The sequence below is a fragment of the Mytilus galloprovincialis genome, chromosome 8, assembly GCF_965363235.1.
Source record: "Mytilus galloprovincialis chromosome 8, xbMytGall1.hap1.1, whole genome shotgun sequence".
Lineage (NCBI taxonomy): Eukaryota > Metazoa > Mollusca > Bivalvia > Mytilida > Mytilidae > Mytilus > Mytilus galloprovincialis.
The window spans coordinates 92475948-92494014 of record NC_134845.1 but is presented as its reverse complement, the minus strand read 5'-3'; the positions used below and the strand labels follow the sequence as shown (position 1 = coordinate 92494014).

Sequence of the window (18067 nt, the reverse complement as noted above, 5' to 3'; positions counted from 1 at the left end):
TTTTCTTTTCTTATACCATTTGGGAAATCTTAATTTAATTAATTTATCAACAGATTATAAGTTTTTCAATTGTGGATTTACCTTTTCTTATACCATTGGGAATGGAGGACTTAAAATCTAATCAATGCATCAATAAAATGGTAAGTTTTCCTATTGTAAATTTTCCTTAATTTATATCATTGGAAATGTAGACCTTAAAATTCTTTTAATATGACAATTGAATTGTAAACTTTCCTTATTTTATACCATTAGAAATGTAGATCCTAATCTATTTAGTATGACAATTAAATTTTAAGTGTTTCAATTGTAAATTTCCTTATTTTACAATTGAATATCAATAGGAAAGCAATTTGACCCCATAACCTGGATGTTTTCCTTGACTATCATAGTAAGGAATCATATCACTGTTACAGATGTTCACTACTCTCCTTCAAAATAACAAGCTTTTTAAACGACTGTTATAAATGTATAATAAAGGACTGTTATAAATGTATAATAAAGGACTGTTATAAATGTATAATAAAGGACTGTTATAAATGTATAATAAAGGACTGTTATAAATGTATAATAAAGGACTGTTATAAATGTATAATAAAGGACTGTTATAAATGTATAATAAAGGACTGTTATAAATTTATGGTTTGTAAATAGAGAAACTAAAAAAGCAGGACAAAATTAAGGATGTGTCTGCTTGTTTTCTAGGTATAAGCCACTAGAAAATTTGGCGAGAAATGATTCTCTCTTGACTTTTATACATTTAACATTGGCACCTTTTTTCTTTCAAAAACTACGAAAATATGATAAGAATTTTATAGAATTTTCAAATATGGCTTCTAATCTAATCTATATGCAATAAAATTATGAAAGAGAAAAGTAGGTGTTAGACCTTAAATGGTTAGTAATTAGTGATATAAACTTTTTCAGGGTTTTTTGATTTGAGAAATATAGATTCCTACACTGCAACAAGTGTATTACGATATTTATCCACTTGAGACAGTAAAATTTATTATTTAATGCGGGAGGCTTGCCAAGCTTTTTAAATAATTAAAATTTAACGGTAGAGAGTGGAGAAATATCGTAATACACCAGTTATAGTGTCGGAATCTGTTTCTCTGATGATTTTTATCATTCTTTTTCAAAGATTTTCAGAAACTTGTGTTCTTTATATGCAACGGCATCAGGCAAGGTCACCTTTTTCCATTACGTCACATTAGGAAAATTCAGAAGAAAACAAAACATTTTGACATCATAATCAATTTCGACTTATCATTTGCCAAGAACAGATTTTTCACTAGTGAGGAGAAATATTTTTCTCACACCGGTCTGGAAATGTGAAAATAGCAGAAAAATTAGAGAATAAAAAAATCTCAGTGGAGCAGAAAAATTATCAGACTGAAAGATCTAATGTGAACTTAAGAAATGATTGATAATTTTTGAAAAATAATATTAGATTGTATAAGATAAGATAAGATAAGAATTTTATTAATTTAATCAAGAACCCATAAAGAGCATCATTTTACAACACAATATAATTGGAAAAAGCAAAACAGAAAACTAATATCGTACTATAAAGTTATGGACAGGATCAGAGCCTAACATAACATGTGTCTTATATAACTATTAAATCTTATAACAATAAGATATTATATTAATATTTCATATATTTTGTTTACATCTGGATCTTATATTTTTGTACCAATTTAATTTATTCAATTAAAACATTATTTTTTAGGGTTTCATTAAATTTGAGAGGAAAGGAGAACTGTTTGTAGCAATTAAAGCAGGAAAACTATGTTACTATGATTCACATCAGGTTAGTAAAATCCTAACTACAGAAGAAGATGTGGTATGAGTGCCAATGAGACAACTCTCAATCCAAGTCACAATTTGTAAAAAGTAAACCATTGTAGGTCAAAGTAAGGTCTTCAACACAGAACCAATCAGCAAGCTATAAAGGACCTTCAATAGTTACTTTCATTGTGAATTTATAGTGAAGCATTCAATGCAGTTTATAAATAGACTATGTTGCATTTAACTTTTGATATGCACACAATCATATGTTTGTTTTACATCATTAATAATTATGAAGTGCATAAAAAGTTATGAAGAGAGATATTGGTCAATTTTTAAAATGTATTTCGAGTTGTATTTTATATTATTACATAAAGGGCCTTGGTGGCCGAGTGGTCTAAGTAGTTACTACTGTAATCACTAACCAGTCAACACTGAGGTTGTGAGTTCAAACCCCACTTGTGCGGACTCCAATCTTAGTTGACTAGGATTGTCAGTTTATCTATCAAAGGTCAGTGGTTTTCTTTGTGCTTCCTCCACCAATAAAAAGTGACCGCTTAAAATTAAAAGTGCCGTTTAAACACCAAAAATCAAATCAAATCTATATTATAACACTAAAGTTTATGATTCCTAAAAAAAAATCTTTTTAACATTTTTGTTATTTTTATGACAGGATTACAAGATTGCCTCACCAATAAATGAAATTGACATGAAGTTAGCGTCTGTGAAGGAAGTTAGTCGGAATAAAATGCAACTGTCTACTCACTATGGGCATTTTATGTAAGTTCTGAAATTATTGCAATGTTTTTATTACTGTGAAAAATGTAACAACATAAGGTTTGCGGTAATAAAATCATTATTTCTGAAGTGATATTCCTACATAAAATTTGCAATTGCATTGATAAGATTTAACATTTTTGACAGTTGTCAAGGTTTCATAATAATAAATGCATGCATTAATTTCTGCAGTTACAATAACTGATACATGTAAAATCTAATGTGGCAACCCAGCAATCCAACAAAAATGTTTACAAAAACATAAACTTGTTTGAATACAAATATATTCTTTTATATGTTATCTTATCTGAAATTTTATGTATTTTTATCAAGTATATTTTTTTCAAACTTCTCTGTAACCTTTGTACTTTTATGGTTTTATGAGAATAAACTATCTATCTACACTATCTATCTAGTTCAAATTAATTACAGACCTTTGTTTATTGAGGGGTCAAAAGTAATCTGTTTAATTTGATAGATGTTGTGAAAAATGTTTTATGGTAATTTGGTATCAAAATGAAAATAATAGAAGTGGTATGAATGCCAATATGACACAACTATTATCCAGAGACTCAAGGACAAGGATGTTAATAATTCTAAGTGACTGTACGACCTTCTAGAAAGTTTTTTTATAAGTAGATCTAAAGACCATTTGATCTATTTACTATAATTGTCTAAAAGTAATTGTATGACCACTTTTGTTTTGGGCTAAATGCCAAGACTTGAAAGTTTTAAAGTATATAAATAATGTTGGTTAGATTTAACAGTTCTGAATTTTTGAATTTGTTTGAAAAAGCAAAAGAGATGTAGATGTCTTGTTTCAGTTCTATAGGGATATACAAGAGACTTAAATAATTTGAATAAATATATGTCGGTATATGTATTAACATATACTTTCTAAAAAAAAATCTATTGAAAGAAGAAGAATAAGAGAATTCCATTTACCATAAAATGTGTCACTACAGATAGTTTTTACTTCATACACATGACTCTTTAAAAAATAATCTGAAATCTTTTGTTTGTCTGAAGTCTATATACTTAAATGTCTTTGTAATCAAATAGTTGTTGTCTTTTCTATTTTTTGTTCATACTTTGGTATATTATGAAATGTTAACTTGAAAAAATACATATTATTCTTTAAATCTAAAGATCAATTTTCATTGGTTTTTCTGTTAATTCCTTTTTTTTTTTTTTTTTACAGATTACTGTTCACAGAGAAACAAGACTGTGTGTATTGGAAGATGGCCATGGAGGACGCTATAGCAGACGGTCTTGGAGATAATACTGTAGGTGGTTTAAAACATTTAGATTAATATAAACCAGTCGAAATGGTACGGAATTGCTGGTAAAATGTCGTCTATTTTGGGGAAGAAAGTTAAATGAACATTCAGACCACACAACCTATACTGTCTATACACAGCCTGACTACTTATTGTATTATTCTTTCCACGATGCAAGAGAACAAACACATTTTGGCAGAATAATTTTATCAAACATTTTCACTACAAAAACATTTTATTTTAATTTCTTTTCATAGTTTACTTACATACTTACAATGAACTTTCACTTTCACTTTCAGTTGCTAATAACTTTACTTACCATTGTAACATTGTGACGTTTAAATTTTTTCAACCCAATTTTGTACTTCAGCATGATTTTATGTATTGTTTTTATCCTGATGACAGTGCCCTAGGCACCGAAACATGTCGATCAATAAATTTCCGCAGCAGTCCCTAAAGTGTTGTTGTTATAAGACTCTCTACAGTTTAGATAAAAGTCACTAATTATATGATATCTTAGATTCAGGTGATATTTTATCTCCTAGATGATAAATTAGTGTTTAGAACTGAATTAAAAAACATTTTTCAAGTGCTATCATAGAATATGTTTAAGGGTTTTTTATTCTAAAGACAAACATGAAAGATAAAATAAATCTGCTATCAAACATTTCATAACATCAAATAGAGCTGTGAAGGAATATAATAATGAGAAAAAGACAAAACAAAATAAAAAAAACAGAAAAGACATATTGAGATCAACACATAGTCATCAACATACAGAAAAGATGCAAGTAGAATAATAGAAATATTCAATAAATGCCGTCAGTATACCCTGAATGAAAAAAACTCATTAATGAAATTGAGAATGGAAATAAGGAATGTGTCAAAGAGACAACAGCAGAAGGTCACCAATAGGTCTTCAATGCAGCGAGAAACTCCAGCACCCGGAGGCGTCCTTCAGCTGGCCCCTAAACAAATATCTATACTAGTTCAGTGATAATGAACGTCATACTAAACTCCAAATTATACACAAGAAACTAAAATTAAAAATCATACAAGACTAAGAAAGGCCAAAGGTTCCTGACTTGGGACAGGCCCAAATATGTGGCGGGATTAAACATGTTTTTTGAGATCTCAACCCTCCCCCTATACCTCTAGCCAATGTATACATTTATTTATTTGATCTTAAAGGGACATTAACTGTCAAATGCATGTTGATCCATTTTACCAAAATTGTCATAACATACTAAAATGTATATTCAAACTATATAAGTATCAAAAGAAACAGTTAACAAGGCATGGACTTATGTTTAAGAATTTGTACTTATTAAGACCAGACACCATTTAATTATTCATCATTATGCCCCTTTAACACGCTGCTTTTTATATTTTCAGGTATTAGACAGTGTAAGAGAAAACCAGAGTAACCATTTCTGTGCAGATTGTAGGGCACCAGGTAAATATATATTGGGGATTTATAATTAGTCAAGAGAAACAACTTTTTGTGGATTTTCTTTTTAGACCCCAACTGAGGGGGTATTTAGTTTTACCCTTGTTCCTCTTTACGTCCTTTGTATGTCCATCCATATATGTGTCTGCACTTCCAGAAATTGTTTTCCGTTCTCTAACTTAAGTATGCCTTTAAATAACCAAATGTTATGAATCTTATACACAATGCTTAAAATTACAAAATGCAGATCAATTTAGGTGGTGTCACTTTTACTGTTCTTGAAATATGCTCCTTTATATGTTACTGTGGATTCATTTATTATCATGGGTATCACTATTCATAAAATGACCTCTTTAAAACATGGCAAAACTTACAAAAAGAGAAATTCTTTGTGGGATATTACACTGCATGCAATAACATGGATTATTGCATAGCAAAATAATATATCCCATAGAAAGTAACCAAAAGTTAGTGTACAATAAATTCTAATATTGCACGAGCGCAATAAATCTTCAAAATTCATGACGTCATCAACGACAAAATCTTACTTTAAACCAATTTTTATTTCAAATATTATATTGCTATACAATAAAAGGGTTATTGCATTAATATTGGGGACTATTGTCCCTCGTAGAACATATATTGCACTCGCAAGCTCGTGCAGTATAAAATTCTACTCAGGACAATATTCCCCAATATTCATGCAATAACCCTATAATATTAACTTGTGGTTACATTGTTCAAGCAATCTTCTATTGCTCTATATTGATATTAACAGATATGTATTTACTAACATTCTGTCTCTGTTTTACAGATGCTCACTGGGCTTCCATTAATATTGGTATTGTTCTGTGTAAAAACTGTGCAGGTAAACTATGTTAATTAGACTACACAACACATATTACTTTTAGAAGGACCAAATGATAGACCACTTTCTATTAATAAAATTGAGAAAGGAAATGGGGAATGTGTGAAAGCGATGACAACGTGACCTTAGAGCAGACAACAGCAGAAGGCAACCAATGAGTCTTCAATGTAGTGAGAAACTCCCGCAGCTGGAGGCTTCCTTCAGCTGGCCCCTAAAAAATATGTATACTAGTTCAGTGATAATGGACGTCATACTAAACTGAATCTCTGAATTATACACACAAGAAACCAAAATTAAGAATGTCCTTCACTAGAGAATTTCGTCAAATTATGGGCACCTTTATGACGTCATTTACCAGATAAAGGGGTTACCTCAATCTCCTGTATCCCTGCACTATTAAAGTACTTAGTTTCTCAAGTGTCTTCTTGATCATCATTGTGCAGGATAAACTAGAAATAATGTTTATTCCATAGGTACTTAATCACAATTCCATTCTGACAGGGGTGTTGATTATTAATTATAAGAATTTAGTTTGTTGACTAATTCGTGCAATAAAGCATGATTATCATTATATTTTTTCAACCACTTTCTCAACATGGAAAGAAGTGACAACGCCCCTAAAGGCTAAAGTTTTGGATGGAAATGCAAGAAACTCAAAAGGGGTCTATGGGGCTTGTTATGTTCTTAAAAAAAAGCACACAGGGCTCTTAAGGATGTCTGCTTGTCATGTTTTGGAATTTTTGTAAGATTTTCAGAAACCTCTAGTTTTATCCATTTGAATGCCTTAAAAATTTTCCCAATAAACCCCCAATTTTCTTTTTATAAATCTTTTACATGTATTATTATAAGTCATTTGTAAAAGTCTTATAAAATTTTATTAATTTTTTATTGTATTTGAGAACTTTAACTGGTCAATGATAAAGCTATGAAAACTCAAGAGAGAAAGTTTTCCCGCCAAAACTCCAATGGCTTATATCTCGAAAACAAGCTCATTGACTCTTATATTTTTTTTGATTTTTTGATTCATCAATTTATTCCCTATCAATACATACTAGTTTTATGAAAAGTTATTTATTTTGAAACTGAGCAGTGAACATCCTTATTTGTAATGTCTAATGAATGGTGGAATAGACATCCCTCTCCATGTGATTTGATAGAAAACTGCGACCAAAAAATCAATATTATAATTCCTAACAAATTATGTTAATTTAAGTACAAACAAGAATCTATCTGCCCAGTATATGAAGAAGAACAATTGCAAAATGTTTAATAGAATGAATTATTGTGTAAGAATGAAATTTTCTCTGAATATAAAAAATATTAACTGGTTTCAGGAATTCACAGAGATTTTGACCACAGAATATCTCGTATCAAATCTTTACGAATGGATACAACTATATGGACACCAAGTTTGATAGAAGTAAGAATTTTATAGTGAAAGTTATTAAGACGTTAAATGTTAATATGACTGATTATCATCTTATAAATTGGATTTCATTGGATGAAATGAAAATATGGGGTAAACATTTCAGAGAATAAAACAGCAATCACATGAAAAATATTAGTCTGCATGAAAATATCAACTTGAGGGTTTTGCAAATTTGCCCTAGGTTTTTTTTAGATGAGAAGTCAATGAAGAAAAGAGTGGTCAAATATTTTAGCCAGACATCTATTAGATTCTGTTTGATTATTTTGCCCACTGTGGATTCTCTTATTTTCATGGATATGTATTACCAATTTAAGTGGATAAACAAAAAACTGGTAGTTTCATGGATATTTGATTTTCTGATTTTAAATAAAATCTGCTTAAAGCCTGTAAACAAATTTGTGCTTGGCTAAACATTTGAATTTGTGGTTCATCTGTCTCGCGTAAAATTGGTATCCAACAAACAATTTTGAATTCACAGATTATATATTAGCTTTGTTTTAGTTGATGAAGGCTTAAGGAAATGAGAATGCCAACAAATTTTGTGTAAGTAGATTACCTACAGAATAATTATGAATCCATGTATTATTTATAAATTTTGTTTTAGTTGATGAAGGCTGTAGGAAATGAGAATGCCAACAAATTCTGGGAAAACAGACTACAAGCTGTACATGGTATAAATACAGAGTCATCTCCCATTAACAGGAAACAGTTCATTCAAGATAAATACGAGAGGAAGTTATGGATCGATCAGCATCCACTCATTGGAGGACTCAATGAGGTATTCCATAAACTTATGAAAGATGTTAGATTTTAAGGCTTTTTCTCTTTATTTGGTTGTTATGTACAGAAAATGTTGCTAAAGTACAAAATAAATTGTATTATAAAGTTCCTAAATATTTTTCAAATTTAACCTTATCATTTTTTTTTTCAATCCGGATAAATTTTGATATTAAATAACTTGTTCATGACATTTGAGCTATCTGGGGCCTGTTTCAAAGCTGTATTTGGTAGAATTTTTCACTTAAGGGCATATCCAACAGTTTATTTCTGACGGTGAGAATTTTTTCCCTTTAAGATATTTCATTCTTCAATTGACAGAGAATCAAATTTTGCCAAAAAAAATATATGTTGTCGATTTCGTTTTTGCAAAAATTACTGCTGAAAATTGAACATTTTTTGCAATTTTGGAGTAAAAAACGTTTGTTATTGAAAAAAATAAAAATGATTTTTTAATCAACATATACTTATATAATTGGGCTCAAATTGAAGCAAAATAATTGAAGATGGTAAGAAAAATCTAACTTTACCATTTAAAGCATTAATTCTTACTCAAATAAAGCCAAAAACGTTATGGTGGACCCAAACAACGGCAAGAAATGAACATATGAAATGCACATTTTTGATTTTTTGAAATATTTCTAACGGTGTCGATTTGCCCAAAGTAAGATATGTGTTTCTTTTAAAAAAATGGAACGTCATAACGTTTCGAAAAATATTTGTCACCATACTCGTTTTTGAGAAAAATTGAGTAATATAATACTGTTTACTCTCAATCCCTCCCGTAAGCCTCACAAATTGCGCCAAAAATTAAGACGTTTCGGAAAATAACGTTATATTTTCCCGCTAATTTTTCAAAGGCAGTGCGATGGTGTGGCAGACAAATGTATTTATACAATTTGACTTTGTTGGGTATTTGTCTGGGTAGCACTCGTATCGCATCTTCTTATTTATAATGAACCAGTATCTGGACGAGATAACAATTCAGATAGTTTTACTATTGTGTTCGTCAAAATTGTGAAACCCGATAGTGAAAAACTCACGGACTCCGTATTAATTCATTTTGCAGTTTCGGGCTTTTTATTCTTTATATAGGCTTCTAGCTACAACAAAAATCTGTATGCTGACTCTTAGTGTTTTGAATTATATGGGTTGTTGGGTTGCTGTCGTATTAAGTATACCTTTAAAATCTTTTTCAAAACAAAAGGATTGATTGGGTATAGAAATATTCACATCTCTGGACATCTCCCATCCGAGAAGTATATCTTTGCTAAAATTTGGTGCGACCGTTTAGCTGCTCGGATGTATAAATTTGCAGCCTCGTTTAGTCGAAATAAAAATGTATATCCGATGCATAGTGCAGTTAGTTTCGCGCTGTCTATACGTTAAAAAACCAATTAAATAAATGGTTGAAGGGATATACGAACTTCGAATAAAATTTCTCAACAACAACATGAATCTTCAATAAGTCACATGGCTGATTTTAACACATCTGTTGCGCCTTTTGCAGTTGAAAATAAAAAAAAAACAGCTTTATTTAAAAAAAAAAAAAGCGGATCAGTGAGACAAAAGCTTGAGAATAAACGAAAGGGCCGAAAAACGAGCTTGACTGCCGTTGTTTTATGCTTCAATATATGAGTTACTGCATATATACACAATGGAGATTGTTTTCTGTTCTACTGCCCTCCACCTAGTTTGACTGCATACAATGTAACCACTGATGTAGAATACTATATTATTTTTGATTATTCAAACAAATGAATTCAAAGAGAAAGATGCGGAAAGAAATTCTAAAATTATCGTTCAAAAACAAAATATAAATAAAAATAAAATACCAAAACTGGAAAATTGTTTGAGACAATTATCCGTTGAAAACTGATGATTATGCATCACTGTATGAAACTGATAACTTGATTGCTCCCGTGCTCCAGTGGCAAATATATCACGCAAATTTAGGGCGAGGCGAAAGTGGAACTGAAGTAAATCATTGATACATTATTAAGATAAAGAGTTTGCTAGCGGTAAAACGTATGCCGTACTAGAATAAAGTTGAATAAGATCGAAGTCTTGAGTTAAGCAATTAGCCCTCCCCCCTTTTCCCCAATTTTGAATTATGGTATTTTGATGGCTGTTTTTTCCCTATCCTATTATGGACCCGCTGATTTTATGAGAGTGTGTCTAATTAGTCAAGACCTACATCAAGACCTACACCGTTTTTTTTTTTTGCTAAATTATATTTGTTCCTCATACATAAGTAAATATTAAAATCGTCAGATATTTTCTACTTGCATGTCAGTGTATATATTACAATGTTTTCCTATTTCAATTTATTACAGTGTCATCTTTTGTTTACCAGTTAAAGGTCGTATTCATTTAAAGATCTACTATATTATGTATATACTGTATATTAGGACTGCAACGCAAAGCTAGATGCATGATAAATGTTAGTTTACGCCGTATCTTATTTTTTCTCAAGAAACCAGTTTTTTCATCTTTCTTAAGTAAAACCAAATTTTGAGTTTTCTATCCTGAATGACAAAATCTCGGAAAAGTTTGGTAAAGAATTAATTACAATTTGCATTCTAATGCAATGATATATAATTACGCATTTGTTCTCGTTGTTCTCTACTGTATTGAAGATAATTTCAATAAAACGGAAACTTAAGTGAGTATGGTCTATAATGATCAAGATAATTGCGGTTCTTTTATAATAGACCAAGACGACAAAGATATCTTTAAAGATTTGAGTTCTATTTCTGTTAATATTCTGTATGAGTTTTTTGCCGATTCCCGCCGTACCCTTTCCTTTGATGAAAGAACCCGCCCTTTCCAGACGGCCAAAGCAATTCCAATGGTGATTCCGTTATGACGTCGTTGAAACATTGAAACAACGTTAAATTACGGGAAACAATAGACGACGTTTACGTTTGTTATTACCTCCCCTGAAACTGTTGGATATGCCCTTAATGGCTTAGAGAGGAGGCTTTTGTCACATCTTATAAACAATATAAAGTATGATTATAGTTTAAGGAATAACTGTTGAATATATTGCCTTTCAAATGTTTTGATTCAAATGACTTTGATGAGTCTTATGTAGATGAAATGCATATCTTGCATACCAGATGATAAATATAAATAGGTAGGATTGCCAATGACACAACTCTCCACAAATGACATAGTAGTTAACAACTGTAGGTTACTGTTTGCCTTCAAGAGTTAGCAAAGCCCATATACCATAGTCTGCTATAAAATGTCACAAATGGACAAATGGATAGGAGCCAGCTGAAGGACTCCTGGAGTGCTGGAGTTTCTCGCTGAATTGAAGAGCCATTGGTGGCCTTCAGCTGCTCTACGAACTGGTTGTTGTCTCTTTGACACATTCCTCATTTCCATTCACAATTAAAGTGTAAAGCAATTCAAATGAGAAAACTAACTAATTCGTGTACAAAATAATGAACAAAAAAACAGATATGTTACACAGCAATAAATGACAACATTTTAACTTCAGACATCTTACTTGGGACAGACTAATACAGAATGTAAGCCTTATAATTCTTTTCAAACATTTTTTTGAGGATATAAAACTGTTGACTAACTTTATAATAATACTTGTTTCAGGAATTACTTCGGGTTGTTGTGACAGAGGACATTTTACAGACCATGAAAATCGTTTTCTCTGGAGCAGATGTAAGTCTTGTCAAATTATTGTTATAAATGTGTCATATTTTTTAATGTCAATGTAAAATATGCTGTCCAACATAATTACAAGTTAGATTATAGATTTTTAATTGGTCTACGTGAGAGAGTGACATTAAAAATTGTCTTCCGCTGAGCCAGGGGATAAAGTAAATTGACTCTGTTGAGCCATGAGATTGAATAAGTTGACTCTGTTGAGCTATGGGATAGAGTAGATTGACTCTGTTGAGCCATGAGATTGAATAAGTTGACTCTGCTGAGCTATGGGATAGAGTAAATTGTATCCCTTGTATTAATAACCAATCAAAATCTTGTATTATAATATGTCAGAAGTCTAAAAAATAGAATATTCACTGCTAGAGTATTTGAAAATATATATTGATGACAAACAATTTGCATGAATTGCTGAATTTCTCTAAAATAGAAAAGATTTAAAAAAATTATGTACAATGATTAAATGTAATGCTCCTGTAAATTTGCGCAACATAATATTGAAGATATTTTTTTTATTCTTTTTGTAGATTTTATTTACTGACAATACTACAGGAAAAACAGGTAACTATATACATAGAGAGTACGAGTTCCAACTAGACAGTACAAAAAAGTAAACAATAATAAGTTACCACACAGCCTTTAACAATGAGCAACACCTATACTTATAGTAAAATTTTAATAATTTCATATTTAGTCGTATGACTCTATTTAAAACATTTATAAAAAAATAACTATACTGCATAATGTGTTTCATATTCATCACTCAACAACTTTCTGTTTACCGAACACTTACATATTTTTACATTATTAAAATTATACCCTTGTGGCAGAAATATCATCAGTGAGCAGTAGCTCGCAGATTCACTTGTTTATATAAAAAATTGATACTGGATGGTTAATTATATAAAAAAGGGTATTATATCTGGTGTTCAATTTTGAAATTTCAACTCAAATCACATAAACATTTACATACTTTTCTTATTTGCAGCATTTGACCTTGCCAAAGATGAAGGACAAAGATTGCAGACTGTAAGTTATTCACTTATTTGTTGAATGAAAGATCCAGGTTAGGGTTATTCCATTAAAATGTATGTGGGAATGTAGGAAGGGACTTTTAAAATATCCCTACAACCAAGAACTAGGGGGATAGGACCTGTATCTGGACTCCAAGATTGGGTGTTTTTAGCTCGGGATTTCGCCAATCACAACTTTAATGTAAGCTTTTAAAAATCATATCCAGAATGCATTAAATTATTTAACCACCAATAGTTGTTCATCCACTAATATCAGCTTAAAATAAAACATTTGAATTCAGTAGCTCACAAAAACCAGAAGAAAACTTTACACTACATCTATGTCTTTTTCTCAAACTTATTCAATTTACAGTCTATTAAGACATTGAATATCTAGGTTCATATTAGCATCTTAAATTTAAATACTTTATTTTTATTTTAGGAATTTCTGTATCATAACGGAGGTGACAGTAAGTAAATTAAATAAGTTTTAATCAAAAATGGCTTTACACTGAGGTTTTTTTGTGGCCTCTTATAGCTTGCTTTTTGGTGAGAGCCAAGGACATGAGTTGAAGGCCATATTTTAACCTATAATGCTTTACTTTTTACAAATTGTGACATGGATAGAGAGTTGCCTCATTGACACTTATACCAAATCTTCTGATATATATTTTTGTTGGTTTCAAAAGTTATTGTCTTTCAAATATTGTCTGTGAAACTAAATAAGTGCTAACAGCATTTTTGACCATTTAATATTCAGTTATTGTACCTGTTTGTTTACAACACTTCTTCTTAGTATAAACTAGCTTTATTATTATTAGTCTCCTTTTATTAGGAGCACCTCTATAATGAGTTTTACATTAACTTTAAAATTTTGAGAGAAATTATTTTATTTTCAGGAACATCAAGAGCTTCAGCTGATATTGATGAGGTTTGTAAACAGATATTTAATAAATATAGATAGAGAATGGAAATGGGGAATGTGTCAAAGAGACAACAAACTGACCAAAGAGTGAAAAACACAGCCGAAGGCCACCAATGGGTCATTAACACAGCAAGAAAATCATGCAGCCGGAGGCAGATATGAAAATTGAGAATGGGGAATGTGTCATGGAGACAACAACCTGACCATAGAGTAGCTGAAGGCCACCATGGGTCTTCAACACAGCGAGAAAATCAGAGGCAGACTTCGACTGGCCCCTAAACAAAAATGTGCAAAGAAAATACAAATAACCATTGAGTGAATTTTTAAATTTTAAAACTACAAATTTGAAATCCCACAAATGGACATTGTTGTCACAAACCAAGAAATTGATCCATGAAAGAAAACACCCACAGAAATTATTGTAAAGTGACAAACACTTGTAAATTAAATTAAACTATATTTTTGTCACCATTTTCTCAATGTAGGCTTTGGCATTACGGTTACGAGCAGAAATAACTATGGAAGGTCACTTGTTAAAGACAGGACCCAGAAATAGAAATGGTAAGTCCTTCAAAAATGAAAATTAAAACAACACTTTTTAAATTCCATCCATCCAAAGCATTAAAGGAGGGGTCGGAGGGGTTCTGATCCCAAAATCTCGGGCTTAAAAACATGAAATTCTGAGGTCCCGAATTTAAAAAAAATAAATCTCTGCATCCTGAAATTAGAAAAAAGAAATCCCGGATCCTGAAAGGGTCAATCCCGAATTCCCAAGCTTAAAAACACCCTATTATGATGTCCCTAAAAAAGGTCCTGCTGCCCCTCATTGTATTGGATTTTTTTTCTTCAGGAATGCTTAAGGCTGAATAATTGAAAGCCAATGATTTATAAGTAGCAAAACAAAATTGGAGCAATCTTTAAAACTCAAGAAAAATGGTATTATCTTGAAGAATAGCACTTTGAAGTCACAGTTTTAAGGTTTATTTGGAGTTGGGGCAAAATGTTAAACTTCAAATCCTATATATGATCACAGATAATTTTTAGACTTTAGACTTACAGTGGAATTTTTAAAAATATTGAATTATTTCTTTTCAGCCTTTATGGATAGATATTGTGTAATAGAACATGGTTGTTTAAGATACTTTGTCAATGAAAAGGTAAGTCACAATGAAAGTATTATTGTAAACTAACTTATTTTTGTGAATACTTTGTTCCATGTGAAGTCCTTTCTAGCCAATTTCTCAGAGATTTGATGTTGCAATTTTCAAATTTACTGGATGTTTAGTTAAATAAAGAAAGATCTAAGTTTACAGATTCATGAAGATATATATTCACTTCATTTTTCATCTATTGCAAAAGTTGCAAAAATTCCTTTTGTATAGATAAAACAAGACTCTAATATAGGTTTGGTTGCTCGCAGTAATTTTGTCTTTTTCTTGCAAACAATGTGTAATAATTATAGATTATCTGTAATCATCTGAACGAGATTGACTTTCTCGCTTGAGCCGGGACGGCGAAAGCGTGAAAGGCAATCGAGTTGAGGTGAACAAGATAATCTTTTTATCGCTATTTTACCTATGACGATGTTGTCAATTTCATGTCAATTTCGTTATCAACGCCACGTGCATGCTTAGTTTCTAGTGATAATTTTCCATCTCAAGCGAGTAGCATGATATGAAAATTATCACAAAAAAAGATCAAAGGAAAAATGCACAAAATAGCAATAAATTAATAATCTAATATGATTTAATAACAATATTCAAATAGACATTTGCATACAAGAAATTGTCCAACACATCATTATATAAGTGATCTGAATCTTGATATGATATGTATTCATAAATCATATATATATGATCATAAATGATAAACTGTAACCTGTATGTTGTAGTTACTGTGAGCACCTTTGATTGAACTGACAGCTCAACAATTTAATTTCTTTATATAATATAAAGAAACTCCACCCTTCCATCTGCCACAGAATTTTACGTGCATATATAACCAATGCTGTAGATTCATTACTGTTCATTGGATACCAATTTTTGTGTGTTTCGTAGAAAAAGGTGAACTACGAATTCAAATGTTTAATGAATTACGATTTTTCTATAGTCTTTGTATGCAGAGATTTGGAAAACCACTAAATCAAATATCCATCAATTCCTGAAAATTGATACCCACAAAAATACATGAATCCACATTATATCTAAATCCAAAATAACAATAACTTGTTTTACAACTGCTCTAACCAGTTTTGAATATATTAAACTTTATTTAACACAGGGGAAATCCCTTAAGTCAAACCGAAAGAATTATAACATGTATAATAATTTTTATTAACAGTCATCGACAGCTAGAGACAGTATAGATAATGAGAGTATGTTGTGTGTTCAGGCTGTTACTAATGTGGAAAAGTAAGTACAACTTGGTCAAGGAAAAAAATCAGACATTATACTTAATTATCTCCCTTGCCAATATAAATTGCTAAATTATCTCCCTTACCCAAACATGAAGCTTAATTATCTCCCTTACCCAAATATTTTGCAAAATAGAAATTCGGTTTTGCTTTAAGATCTCAATTTACAAAATCTTGCATGGGATAGAAACATGTCTGGGAAAGTAGAGACATAGAAAAATGACTTAAATCAAGGTCATCTTTCAGCTTGGGGTAACATAGTCTTAGATTTGCTTAATTTATCTTTGGTAGATAGTATTTTGCTTGTCAAATTTAATTCACAATAATTAATTCATTTTCAGACATTCCTTGTTTTAATTCTTGATTGATTCATTTTATTTTACAAAAAGCTATACACAAAATTTTCCAACTAAAGGGTCGTCTCCTTTTTGTTGTGGTCTTTACAGAGAAATTGGCCACTTATAAAGTGAATTCATATTTTGTCAATCATTATTATTGGATAACCAAACAAGAGGATTTTTAAGGTATAGGTGAACCTTAGTACTGATACCCTAAAGTAAGAAAAAAAAAACAGAAATCCTGTTGCATTTATTACAGCAAAATGCATTGAGTGTGTATGCTAAGGTATTATCTTTGGTTAGCTTGCTTGCCAGCTGAACTGTGAAGTCATTATTAGGTTAGGTATACTTTCCTAATTCCATAGAAGTCTAGTCCTGCAGACAGATAGATCGGTTACCTGTCAGACTAGTCTACTCTTAAAGGAGGGTAGTAAACATAACTTGATAATGACTTCACGGTACAGCTAACCAAAGATAATACATTTACCTACACACTTTATGCATTTTGCTGTAAAGAATGAAATTGTTGTGTTTAAATTATCTTGAAATGCTAAAGCAATAGCATTATAAATATTTGATCTGTTATTTTTCAATACAGTATGATTTTTCCAACCTGGTTTGTCAACTCTGTGTAAGTGTTCCTTAGAACATTTGTTCTTTGTTTGTTAGAGAATGGTGTGAAGATACATTTTTCACTGGTGCATGATAGTGTTTTTTTAATTTTTCATGCTTAGTTTTTATTTAATTAAGAGTGCTTTTGATGTGGATTTAACTGTAAAACAAGATTGTTGTGCATTCTATACAAAAACTATTATTTTTCTCAACCTAAAAAGTTTTTTTTATTTGTCCTAAAATTTGCCTGGCTTTGCTAATGAATGGTATTATGTCATGGGTAACAGTTTTTTCATGAAAGGGCAGGAACCAGAACTTCTGCTACTATGTACTTTTACAGATATTGTTGTGAACTTTTTTCAAAATGAAAATTGAAGATACAATTTTATTTATATCTATTTTTAGACATTTGTAAACTATAAACAGTTTTGGCAATATGGCCTTAAATTAATACTACGATGAGGAATTAATAAGATAAAAGAAGGCAGCAAAACTGACACTTTTAAGGTGGTACCCAACACTTTCACTAAAATTAATTTGGCTCGTTTAATTTTCATAAAATTTTGACAAAGTATTTACTTTGACTCTTTGACAAAAAATTAAAAATTAAAAAAAATTTGAACCAACCGTTTTGTCAGAAAAATTACACTGGTTATATAGCAGTTGGACAAACACCAATTTTGATCATTGAGAAGCTTAATATT

At 30.7% G+C, this 18067-nt stretch overlaps 1 protein-coding gene across 8 annotated transcripts in view; it reads left to right on the top strand.

Annotated features, from left to right (window-relative positions):
• Positions 1–18067, top strand: part of LOC143042841 (arf-GAP with Rho-GAP domain, ANK repeat and PH domain-containing protein 1-like) — a 100570-nt gene that overhangs the window by 44262 nt on the left and 38241 nt on the right. For 4 of the 8 annotated variants that reach the window (XM_076215315.1, XM_076215312.1, XM_076215311.1 and 1 more), the window contains 16 exons: positions 1733–1813; positions 2465–2571; positions 3770–3854; positions 5244–5304; positions 6113–6166; positions 7501–7586; positions 8200–8373; positions 11991–12059; positions 12590–12623; positions 13051–13091; positions 13518–13545; positions 13975–14006; positions 14486–14561; positions 15096–15157; positions 16341–16411; positions 17350–17382. In XM_076215315.1, coding sequence (XP_076071430.1) covers positions 1733–1813; positions 2465–2571; positions 3770–3854; positions 5244–5304; positions 6113–6166; positions 7501–7586; positions 8200–8373; positions 11991–12059; positions 12590–12623; positions 13051–13091; positions 13518–13545; positions 13975–14006; positions 14486–14561; positions 15096–15157; positions 16341–16411; positions 17350–17382 — 1094 coding nt within the window. The remainder of the gene's footprint in view (positions 1–1732; positions 1814–2464; positions 2572–3769; positions 3855–5243; positions 5305–6112; positions 6167–7500; positions 7587–8199; positions 8374–11990; positions 12060–12589; positions 12624–13050; positions 13092–13517; positions 13546–13974; positions 14007–14485; positions 14562–15095; positions 15158–16340; positions 16412–17349; positions 17383–18067) is intronic. The other 4 variants (XM_076215319.1, XM_076215317.1, XM_076215314.1 and 1 more) reach the window with 1 other exon arrangement.